Source organism: Apostichopus japonicus, chromosome 22 (genome assembly GCF_037975245.1).
Source record: "Apostichopus japonicus isolate 1M-3 chromosome 22, ASM3797524v1, whole genome shotgun sequence".
Classification (NCBI taxonomy): Eukaryota; Metazoa; Echinodermata; class Holothuroidea; order Aspidochirotida; family Stichopodidae; genus Apostichopus; species Apostichopus japonicus.
Window position 1 is genome coordinate 16,121,002 of NC_092582.1, and position 12,960 is coordinate 16,133,961.

At 38.5% G+C, this 12,960-nt stretch overlaps 1 protein-coding gene across 1 annotated transcript; it reads left to right on the top strand.

Moving 5' to 3' along the window:
- Positions 1–1,832: 1,832 nt before the first annotated feature.
- On the top strand, positions 1,833–12,912 carry LOC139964195 (casein kinase II subunit beta). Its single transcript, XM_071965599.1, has 7 exons — positions 1,833–1,991; positions 3,708–3,839; positions 6,880–6,982; positions 7,941–8,056; positions 9,698–9,773; positions 10,557–10,746; positions 11,485–12,912. The coding sequence occupies exons 2-7, from the start codon at positions 3,768–3,770 to the stop codon at positions 11,594–11,596; spliced, it is 669 nt and encodes a 222-aa protein (XP_071821700.1). The 5' UTR covers positions 1,833–1,991; positions 3,708–3,767; the 3' UTR covers positions 11,597–12,912.
- The last annotated feature ends 48 nt before the right edge of the window (positions 12,913–12,960 follow it).

Here is a 12,960-nt window from a genome sequence, read left to right on the forward strand (position 1 = left end):
GTGTGTTCGCTCTCTTGTCCTTTTGGTGAGTCGCGTGCCGCATTATGACGCTCTGCGGCAGGCGTTGATATGCATAAGTTGTTCAACATCTCATACTGCATTGTACATTGTTGGTAAGCAGGCACAATTATGCATCATATTATCGCGCGCGCGCAGTGGAAGGTCAAGCGTCATGGATACTGACAGCACACTATAAACAAATTGACATTTATAACATCCATCTTCACCCTCAAAATCCATAATATATATAATGTTATATATCCATAGAAATAAATAGAGGGGTTTGAATATATCATTTATATTCAAGTTCTGATATAGTACCCTACATCAACGTTTCGAGATCATGAAGCCGAAATATTGATATAACATGAACGTCGAAATTTTGAGATAAAACATCAAAATGTTGAGATAAAACGTCAAACATGAGATAAAACGTTGGAATTTTGAGATGACCATCAATCTTCTCGGCAGAATTGGTGAATCCTGTACCGTGATGACATGTTAGAAGTTCGTTACTATTCCTGACAAATCTGAAAATTTCCCCGACGTCCGTCACTGTAGCCCGATCGAAATAATTTCGGTGGGGGCGGGGGGGGGGGAGGACCACCTCATTAATGATGTTAGTGCAAAGGGTACTATTCGTTATTGGTTACATCCCTGATTGTACCGTAACGAATAGTATCTCATGCACTGACATCGTTAGTAGCAATTTAAAAGTTGCCGAGTCTATAGCGACTTTGTAGTAAGCACATAATGGGATTCTCTCCAAAAATATGTAGTGATTTGGATAAGGAGAAGAAGAGAACAACTTAATCTATAAATGTCAAAGTTGAACTAGCATCTGAGATCCTAAAAATATATCATCGGTTTTCATTGTCGTAGACTGATAACATCACAACGAAAGGTCTAGGCGAGGGACCTGCTATGGCCCGCTTACGGAAATTTCATGATTTTACCATTATTGCCTAGTAGCGAAAAGTAAACCAAACTTGAGTGTGCTACCCAAGCCTCCCAATGTGTTTTCAGGAAAGTAAAGTCAAACGATGATGTCTATTTGCAAAGCTATATCCACATCATTGTGTCCAATGTAAAGAACGAAAGAAATGCTTCCTTTCTAAAACTTTCTCATTGCAATTGAGGGTTACTTTTAGTAAAAGAAGATAATATTTTTACGGCTGAGCGGGCAGGGGCGTAGCGAAGGTTTTTTTGTTGGGGGGGGGGTGGAGAATTTGATTTGCCGACGGATCTGGAAGTGGTGACTGAATTGGGGTCGGGGTTTAATGGGAGGGGGTGTCCCCCTCCCCTTTGGCAATTTTTTAGTTTTGAAACGTCCTTAGATGCAATCTGGTGCATATTTTAAGTCAAATTTGATTTGCCGACGGATCTGGAAGTGGTGACTGAAATGGGGGAGGGGTCTAAGGGTAGGGGGTCTACCCCTCCCCTTTGGAAAAATTAGTTTGAACGTCCTTAGATGCAATCTGGTGCATATTTTAAGTCAAATTTGGCACGGAAGAAGCTCCCGTTCTCCTTTTTCTATTCAGCTTTCCTTCTTTCTTCCCCTTCCGCTCTCTTCACCTTTTCTCCTTTTGCCGACAGACCCAAAATTTGCCGACAGCGACCAAATTATTGGGGGGGTGTGACACCCCCACACCCCCCCCCCCGCTCGCTACGCCCCTGTGAGTGGGCCAGCAACCTACGGTAACGTATTGCGCGGCTATAGCAGAGCCGTATATAGACATACGGCTCTGGCGGCTGGTAGAGTTCCTTTATAGTCTAGCGGCTGGTTCTATTGAACCGCCCTCTATTTTCATATTAAATTTTTACGGCGTTGTAGGTTTTCAGGCCTGGCCTTCATATGTTCGGAATTGAGTGTGAACTGTGACTGATCGAGAAAGAATCAGCGCCGATGGGCCAGGCGACAAAAAAGAAGTTAGATTCATTACCCAACCTTGGATTTCGAACAACCGAAAGTTTATGGTATCTTCCAAAATGTAAGGATGTGTTGGAAATTAATAGTAACGAAAAACCCAAACCTTCTCGGTTTATACGAATATTCTCATGTCCATTTCGCCCAGTGTCAATAATTCTGGGACTAAGTTAGGTCTTACGTTAGGCTACTGTAGGTCATGCTTAAAACTCGTTGGAAGTGCATAAGACATAGGCTAGGTATATTACTAATCAGGCTAGTGTAAATAATTGACCCCTATCAAAACCGTGTGCAGTTACTACCCAACGTTCAGCAAAGAGATATAGGAAAACAATATTGTTGTGGCTTGAGTATCATTTACAAAATGGTTTTCATTCCGTAAAGAGCAAAGAAATATTCCAATCCCGAACGGTTAAGCTAGGTCAGTTTAGCAGACTGATCATCAATTCACCATTAATGGAGGTTTCCAGCTGAATATGTCAATGGTACTTTTTAATTTCATTTATTTGATGGATAATCTCACATCAATTGACTGCAAAAGCTTTGAAATTGCATGTCCCTTTCTTTAAATGAGAGCTATCGATTTATATAGTCAAGGCATCATAATTGACGCACCCCCGTAATTGACGCACCTTCAATTATTACTAGCAACGATACAGCAGGCCACCTAAACTTTTTGCAGTTAAGCAGAATTACATATTTCATGAGTTTGAATCCATTTCAGCTATTTGCTGACCAAATTGTGGTATTTCTTAAGCTTTTAACACCCTCCCCCCAGTTTTGAACATTTTTTGGGCATTTGGAAATCTGACACTCTAAAAATAACCAACATTACCTCAATATGATACAAACACTCTCTGGGACCTAACCTGTCTGAGCGTAGAGGCTCAGAGCATAGAAAACAGCATCTAAAGTCAATGGATGTTTAATAAGGCCTACACTTCAGTTAGCTTACTGACGAATGTCTCAATTTAGGGGTATGAAAGAACTTGACGCGGCAGACATTTTGTGGTCAAATTCTGCTCATTTGTACGGTGCATAAGCACAGAACCTTAAATATTTTGAGATCATAACATTTCTGAGGAACTACACATATGAAAAACACATACAGTTGAGTGATTTGTTTTTTTCCTTGATAGACATCGTTGATCAAAACCTTAAGTGCGTCAATTATGAGCCCACCATGCTATATATATTTTTTTGTAGAATGCAATAGAAATGTGAAGTGTCAGTTGTTCAAAGGATCGTAAAGATGATTTGTGCACACGTGAAGGAAATAGTGAAAGTGCAAACCAAAAAATTAAATTTAAATTAGCAAATTGTGTACCTTTTGGAAATATTGTACTATAAGGAAAATTGCAATTGATGCTATACCTGTTATGAATGTTGACATGTTTCATATCATGGAAAGGAAGTAGAAAATAAAGTGCGAATAGACTAAGTGTCATGGAAATATTGGAAACAAGACGTCCGTTAACCTCAAGGTCCAAAATAAGTCTTGTTCCGTCAACGTCTGTCAAGTCAGTCTTTTAATTCTTTGTTTGGACGATTTGGTCACTGAATTTAGCTTAGATCCATATAATACTTATAGGTTAACTCATACTGTAACAAATGACCTGAAAGGCAGCGATTTTTATGATGCTAAACAGTCACATGTGTACAGTATGTGGGATGAACCTTCTGTTATGCATTAATTAATCATCAGTGTTTCTGCCAACTCTGTCTCTTTTCATATAATATGTCTCTAATTATGTAAATTCTCCTGTTGTTCTTCTGTCAGACATACAATACACACTGCACAATTTTCCATAGCGGTAATCTGTGGTCCTAAGATATCAGGATGAGTAGCTCGGAGGAGGTTTCGTGGATCTCATGGTTCTGCGGACTCAGGGGCAATGAATTCTTCTGTGAGGTAAAGAGCAACTTGTTGTTTTCCAGGGCTGATTTTTTATGGGTTTTCAGGGGAAAATGGTTATATTTATGTGGTATGACATGCAAAATTGGCACAATTGCTGCACAGACACATAGTTGTCTACGGGTGATACTCTGTCTGTGCACAGAACTATATCACTTTTGAAGTCGTTCGTGAGAAACAGATTTCATAGACTTTCAAAGCCGTTACACAGAGTTTGAACACAGAAATCATCCTCTGTTTGACAGGGATCTGATGTTTACTGTTTTCTTTCTCCTGACATTCATTCTGACCATCTCTTAGGTAGTCAGGGTGACACTTTTGGTTAGTAAACGCAGCTATAAGTGATGTTTTTCGATTAATGTGGACTTCATTAGCTGACATCGCTTGACTGGTTAAAAAGTAATTACTCATCAGGGCTTGACGTAACGCTATCCCACTGGCCCGAGGCCGGTGGATTTTGCATGGGGATAGTTAAATTACTGAATTACTAGTCCTCCGGGCCAGTTGAATTTTGCCACGGCACGAAAAACATAAATTGTGAAAATGCAACTTGAAATTGTTTTTGTGAAAAACTGATGTTCGTGAGTAACTATTTTTTTGTGCAAATTCCATACTGCCTGATCAACACACAAACATCTATGCTGTGACTTCCATTAGTCACCAACAACTCCAGTTCCGCGATATGAGCGTCACTCATCCGGCCGCAAGATTCAAACGAACGAAAGTATAATTTTGCGTGATATGAATAACGTCATATCTACTGTATCTTACACCAACGAGATAAAAATAATCGTCATACACAATTTCATTATTGGGATATAGGGTTAGATCTGTTGTGAACAGTTTCCGTAACTAAATTCCATGAAATTAATGCAGATTGAATCAGACCTTGCACCCAAATCTCCATACAGTTAACTGCGTCGCTAGGAATCTGAAGCTGTGTGTACATAGCAAAGTATGTGAATACACAAAGTGTGTGAATGTTGCACCATATATATTTGTTGCATGCTGGATGAATCAACTGTTTTTAACTTTGATTTTTTTCACCGGTTAATTATTCCGTGCCCTTTGTTGAAGTGAATTGATTCACATATGAAAAATACCTGTAAAAGATGCATTTGGCGGCAAAATCAAATTTTGTGCTTTTCCGTTTTTATGGGTTCCGCAAATTTCCGCTATCGCGGAAAATCGCTGGACCTACAGTATGTATAAGCTTGTACTTACAATCACCTAAGAATTTCCGTTAACTAAGGAAGGGTTTGCTCGGTCAGTTGTTTACTGTTTAATGTGCTCATGACGATAAAATAGCATTCGTTTGTTAACACAAAATTTCTGTTGCGCAATATGGATAATCTTCCTGAAACGTAGATGTTATTGTAATACCCCCTTCCGAGAAAATATGATCCATTGCTCTACGCCCACTCCATTCTTTTAAGCCAATTATTATTATTCCAGAGAGAGGTAGGTTTACTGTGTAGCTGGGTGAAAACAGATTACAGATTCACAGGTGTGCAAAAACTGATGCGCGATGAACCAATTTTTATTTTTTGGGCTAGGGAGCAAAGGTGCTCTCCTTCATGAGTAGGCTGGTATTTTCGGAGACTTGGGCGGAGGGTAAACTTGATCATGACCAATTGGAGATCGTAAAAGATTGCTTTACACTATGATTGGTTCAATAAATTCACTAGTGGCTGACAAGGTGTTCCAAGGTACCAAATTAAAGGAGGCTCGGTTAGTTCAATACTGAGAGGTCCCCTAACTGATGCATGCATATAAGGGCTGCATAGCCTTATGTTAGGCCTAGCTATCCAGACTAACGCACTGGTGTATGGCGTGTGCAGATCGTAGCTGACAATGTCGTCTAGCAGAAAACCTTTCTTCTTGCAATTTACTTTCATATTGCAAAAAGAACCCTAAATACAGTAGGAGAAACAAAAGTGAACAAATTATGAATGGAGCTGCATCCTTGTTTTTTTCTTTATATACAAATGAATTTTCGTTTTTTTTTTCTCGGTTTTTTGGGTTTTCTTAAAATAAAATAGTACCGAAATTTGGTTGGCAGAAACCGGCCAAAAACGGTTTCAGTAAAACTAAAACAGGTTTCCCGTGCAGACTATGTATAATACTAATGATTATGAACATAGTGCCATTGATTCTGTATTGTTCTTTAAATCTAGATGCAATACCGAAACATGGAGTTCTTTCATTTCAATCCAAAGTTTGTTATCAGTTGTAAAAGCTTTTTAACTGCAGTTACCAGTTTCGAGGATTTTCATGATTTGCATTAAAACTGTGTCATGTCTCTCTCATACTTTATTTAATTTGCTTGACAAAAACCGCCCCAAAAACCAACCTCAAGGTGTGGCTGTAAGGCCTGATAAAGTCAAACCAACATTTACAGTATTTTAATCAATATGATTCTCAATTTTCTTGTTTTATCTTGTAAATCCATGGCATGTAAACTTTTTTGCTGGGTGACCCCAATCCCACCCAGTTTTGGATAATTTGTTCTTGCCCTGGGGAGGCGTATACCAGGAGGAGGTATACTCCATATCTTTGAGAATGTTTAATGTGATTTAAAGGCATTGAAGACTCGCCCCAAACTGCGTGCCGCGCTCTGAAAAAGTTAACTTTCCGTTGCTTGCAAGTGAAGTTTTCTGCTTGTCGCTAAAAAATGCAGATAGTAATGAAACGTGATACCTTGTTATCTTTAGCTGGACCTGAGATGTACATCGCTGTATCGTTTATTCACTGTGCTGTGGGGATTGACCGCAGCTGTATGTACTGACTGTACACTAGTGTCTAATTACCGAAGGTAGCAAGCTGTGTGTGCGTATTTTCGGGGATCGATGGTGGTGTCTTACACTTCTGTTACACCTCATTCGAAACTAGGTCATAAGACGTTTCTTTTTGAGTCTTCACACCCTTTAAGTTTGCTTTGTTTGCCATTTCTGAAAGTTATTCATGTTCGAGATTTCTTCAGTTATTTTTCTGCAATTTATTTTTCCTTCTTTCTATTCTTTTTTTCTTTATGCAGGTTGATGAAGACTATATACAGGATAAATTTAATTTGACTGGATTGAATGAACAAGTACCTCACTACAGACAAGCATTGGACATGATATTAGACCTTGAACCAGGTAAAAATTAAATTTGTGCTGGAAGCCAATGCTTTACGATCGAGATCAGCTTCTTACAAAAGATTTTCTGTTGGGTGAGGTTGATTGGGTGGCCTACATGTGAACGTGCCAACATCAGCCTGATAGCATTATGTCCTGCAAAGATATGAATTTTACTTTAGGGTCATTCCGTGTCAAATCACTGAATGCTGTTGCTGCACCCTCTCCAAAAATTCCCAAAATTTCTGTATGATTGGAACACCATGAAATGAGCATATTCTGAAAATTTCAGTTGCATTGCTTCACAATTGGCCGATTTATCACACTTTGAAATTCCGCAATTTGTCGCCACCATGGCATTTTGGCATTTTCTTGACTTTTGAGGTCTCATTTCTCAGCAATTAAACATCCTACTACCTTTCTATTACAGATGCATAGAGTCTACAGTATCCCATAGAACAGGAAAATAAAAAATTAGGCTACAAAAACATTGTTTTGTTGAGTTACAGTAGGTGAACTTAAAAGTGTCAAAATATTTGATTTTTGTATTTTTCACTCAAAAATGTGCTATTTTTAGTGATTAATTGCTCCTAAACCATTGCTTCAGGGTACTTCATTCTTTCAGAGGTTATTATGTCTAATACAATACAATGCTTCAGAGTTCTTCATATTTATCATAGATAATTCATTAAATTCAATTAAATTACAAAGCTACACTAGATGGAAAGTATATGCCCATCCGACCTACAGGTTGCAAGGACAATTGTTGTTAATTAGTAAATGTTATATTTTGCAACTTTTGGAGAATTTCTACATAAGGTTTTGCAATAAGTTTGCAAAAGACTCGGATAAACTAAACAGTTTGGCATACTGTATTGTCGTTGAGCATGTTTCGGATAAATATTTGAAGTCAAAGAGAGTAAAAGTCACTCAGAAGTTGTTCTTTTGATGTTGTCCCCGATATGTTTGATATCCTCAGATGATGATATGGAGGAGAACCCTAACCAGAACGATCTCATAGAGCAGGCAGCCGAGATGTTGTACGGGTTAATCCATGCTCGATTTATAATGACAAACAGAGGCATTGCTCTTATGGTGAGTCCTTCCCTAATTATCATCTCAGTCTGCACCTGAGGAACCTACGTACTCATCAATGTAACGTCAATGGAACGGTTCCAGAGATTATTTAGTCTGCTTTCATCGTGAATATCTTGAAAAGTCGGAATAGCTAAAGAAACATAGCTACCGCTCAATGTTTACGTTTGTTTTTTTTCTTCGGGGGCTGTGATTTGTCAATGCTAAAAAATACTGTGTGTCAGATTTCTGAGGTTTGTCTACAGTGTCACCAAGTTATCACTATTTGTTCACAATAAGAATTCTTCAAGGGGCTGAGGCAATCATGTGGAGAATTTCATGGAGGGAACATTAATTTGAAAGTAATGGCTTCCTTTCTGAAAGTGAAAATTTGATTGTTTGGACACTTTTGTTTATAGTGATATTCACGCACAAAGAGCATCGAAACACACTACTTAAAATTAAGAGGTTTTCAGCGATTTCCATTGTGTCTACGTTATAATAGCAAACCTAAAAGCTGTTATGATCCGTCTCTGCTCCTGTTTTTTGTATTGTTTGAAGAGAAATAAGCATTGACTTGAAGGGAATGATAGTTTGAGGGTAAAATACTGTCTGTAAAGAGAAATTTGGTGGCCCTTCCCCCATTGCAATAGACAACACATAATGGTGAATGTTCAGTTTTTTACGGTAACTTCAATCTGAGAGGTCACCTAGGTGAATCTTTCTGGCTTCCAAAACGGCTCAAGACATAGTTAAAAAAAAAGAAAAGAAAAGGGTGCCAAGGCATTTTTAACCCAATGTTTTAAAGAGTCATTTGAGTTCAAAAACAGGGTAAACATTCTGCCAAAGGAATGGGATGGAATTTGCTGACAAGTTTCCATAAATGTCAGAGGGAACAGTTATGTGAAGAGTGAAGATATGTGTAAAATTTCTGTCTTTATGCAATAGACAACACAAAATAGTGAATGTCCAGGTTTTTAGGAAAGTGGGGATAGGTGGTCGCTTTGCAAAACATCTTGGTCTAATTTCTAGTTCGTTTCTCCATTGTTCTGGTTAGTTTTGTGCATTTATGAAAGAAAAAAAGGTCTGCTTGCTTTTCCATTCTTAAAAGAATATTTACATTGATAAAGTCTTCTTGCAGTAAGAAAAAGTCTCCAAGGTGAATATTGTATGAAATGAAGTCAGTAAATTAAGCGACCCATATCCCATCCTCATAAAAACAGAAAAAACAATTGAAGTAACAAAAACTTTGAGAAAATTGAAATTTCTTGAGTGGTGATTTTGGAAAAAGTGGTTCCTAACAAGAGCTGTGAATGCCAAATATGAGAGAATCAACTGAGAACTGTGGTTGATTCTATGCAGATTGACTCGCTCGCAAGGTGTTTGTGCGAATTCGTAGTCAGTCGTCTTAAAGAGGATACTTCACTTTACAGGCACTATGATCATCAATACATGCATGCATGGTTCAACTGTTGTTGAAGATGAGAGTGCATTAGTTCGCAATGTTTGATTGGTCAGCTTGTCCAGCCACGGTATGGAATGTTTCCAGTGCCGGTCTGTTGTTATCACATATGCCTGCCTCCCCTCCCCTCCGCCCCCCTCCCCCCACGTCTTTCAAGTTTCAGTAATAATTTGTTCAAATCTCTGTTTTGTCATTCACAGTTAGAAAAATACCAACAGGGGGATTTTGGACATTGTCCGAGAGTCTATTGTGAGAATCAGTTGGTTTTACCTATAGGTGAGTTTTTCCTTTTTTTCCCCCTTTTTTTTCGATGGCCAGTTCTTGTTACAGAAATCATCACATGAAGCAAGGCTGTACAAGCTGTATGGTGTTTTGCAAACAATGACCTTTGGCAGTCTGTGGTGGGTAGATTGTGGAGAAAATCGTTGGTTGAAAATTGTCAATATTACCGTGTGTGAGGACTTCCTTAGATGTCATACCTTATTAATTCTCTTGTTGTGCTGAGGTCATCTGCGGACATGCAATAACACTGTAGGGTAAATGAGGGGGTATCCAGCATTGCTTGGGTTTCTAGGCACAAAATGTTATAATATTTGTAAAAGGTATGTAAATTTTTTTCCATAGATGAAAACTACAGACTAGAAAGAGAAGGATAACAAATTTCCCATCATGCAGTGCTGGAAACCTCAGTTGTGCTGGAAACCCAAATTATCTGATTAAGTTTTTTCCATAATTGGAAAACCCCAAAGTTGAATGTACAATCAAGATGATTCCATGGTCTACTGAGATTACAAGAAAGCAATATATGTAATGGTGGTGTAGTTTGATGAATTTTGAAATTTCATCTTAAAATCGCTAATACCTGCTTATTTACCCTAGTAAACATAATTCCCCAAGTGTATTTTAGTGGCCCTGGAAACCCCCATCTTTTTGCATAGCTAGGATGGCATCGAAATGCTTGCAAATTGTGTGATCATCGAATAGCGCAGTCAGCCCTCTATAGAAAATCTTTCTCGTTTCTGAGAACGTGAAGAAATTTTGCATTTTTTCAATTTTCAGGATTATCTGATGTCCCAGGCGAGGCTATGGTTAAACTTTACTGTCCTAAATGTCAGGATGTGTACACCCCCAAGTCATCCAGACACCACCACACAGATGGTGCTTACTTTGGCACCGGGTTTCCCCACATGTTCTTTATGGTGCATCCAGAATACCGTCCCAAACGTCCACCAAACCAGTTTGTACCCAGGTGAGTAGGATGTACGATGGCAAAGATGCTTCACTTCAGTACAGTGTACTTTAAGTTTGCCGTGTTGGCGGGGCAAGATTAGCTGCTACTGAGCACTGGCATGCCTGCTTATCACTGCTTCTACAGTTGTATTTTGATTTGAGTCGAACCTTAGTATCACTCAAATCGAGCTGTTTGATATTCACATGTGACTCCCCCCCACCCACCAGGGTTCAAATTTATGATTTGGGAGGGGCAGGGCAACTCTTTGAGGGTAATTTAGATTTTCATTAAAACTGACAGGTCACCTAGGTTATCTTTTCTTTCTTTCAAAAATGCTCAATATTTAAAGTCTCTTTTTGAGTTCAAAAACAGGGTAAACATTCTGCCAAAGGAATGGGATGGAAATTACTGACAAGTAATTCCATAATTTCAGATGGGAAGAGACAAGGAATGTGTTAATTTCTGCTACATGCAATAGTAAACACAAAATTGTGAATGTTCAGGTTTACGTTCAGGTTATTTAGGGAAGTGTGATAGGTGGTCGCTGTACAAAAAGTCTTATTTTCTAGTTTGTCTCTTCTTTCCTTCTGGTTGGATTGTGTACTTACAAAACTTGAAGCAGTAGTAAAAATTAAGAAATTGCTGTTTTCCTCTCACGTAGTCCGAACCTAATGATTCTCTATTTCTATAAGACTATCTTATTTATCAATTAAACTCGTCCTCAGCTATCCTGTCTGTTTATTTCCGTCCCTCCAGGCTCTACGGGTTTAAAATTCACGCCCTGGCTTATGAATATCAGTACCAAGCTGCTTCTAGGAATCGTTACAATAGCGGACGACCACCCAGCCAGCACAAACCGAAACCATGAGATGACGCGAGCAGTGCAGGACTTGTAAATGATATATGTGTACACCAAACAACTGTCGGGAGCAGGGGATATACCTAACCACACTCTTAGTCTCCCACCTACCTTGCTTCTTCGTTCGTGGTTTGTGATGTCCGCAGTCGGGGAATTGGCGACCAGAAGCGTGGACAATTTCGACGGTGTTAACAATTAATGCAGTGTTAGACCTCGTGTAAAAATAGGAGGGCAGTCTTTTGGACACTTCCCTTCCTTTTTTCTTTCTCTTTATTTGCAGTATTTTATTTCTACTGAATAGTGCAAAGGTTCTTGTGAATATAGTTAGGTGTGGTAGTATATAAAAAAAAATAACAACAAAAAAACAGCACTGTATGCAAATTGCAGTTTCAAAATTTTAAACGGTTTGAAAAAGCTTTTCTGGCAGTCGGTCATTTCGGTTCTTTAAAATAGCATGTTTTGTAGCAGACACCTGTAACGGCATGCTGCAAGGATACGTTAAGATGTGTAATTGTGAATTTGGTTGCTTTTAATCCCGAGACTGCTGCTCTAATAACCCTCATTGGGTTATTTGTTTTGATAACATATCAAAAACTGTTTACGCTACATAGTGTTGTAAAGGTCAGTGACTTCAACATTTTTTTAAACAATACAGTAACTCGAGTCAGGATGCGGGCTTGTACCGATTCCATTAAATAATGATAGGACTCGTTACAATCCTGACCTTACACATTAGTAGAGCTTTCATCGTGCAGTTTATTACTCCCAGACCAATACCGAGTGCTTTTAAGAAAAGCATGGCAATTGCCTTTTAATGTAACACAGAGTCGAAACAAAGTGTGATTCATCCCAAATTGCAAGAATAAAAGGAATTCTTGATCATGTATTTAATATATAAACCTATTTTATGAGAGATTGATGTCACTTTTGTTAATACTTGAATAAGATATTTGATAGGAAAAGGATTACAGCTATGCCCCCACCCACAAAAAAAAAGGTTTTTTTTATTAACACATCCTTCAGGTTCAAATGGTAAAACTCCTTTTCATGAATCTCTTTTGAGTTAGTTTTGCAAACAAGGGGAGGAGGAGGGGTGGGTGGGGGGGGGGGGTGTTGTTTTCTTTGAAGACGGGGGTTCATTTAAAGCTTGTGAATATGTCGCTTTATCTGTCAGTACCCAATTATTACTTTAACATATGATTTTTAATTTTTTTTTAACCCACCCAAGAATTGTTTTTCATTTTCTTTGGAAACTTTTTTTCTTCTCAGTCTCTCCGTGACTATTTGAGGTAAAAGATGAAAAAATAAACCTGGAGATCACCACAGACTTTCTCTCTGGACACTTTCTTTGCCTTAAATAAATCAACATCTTT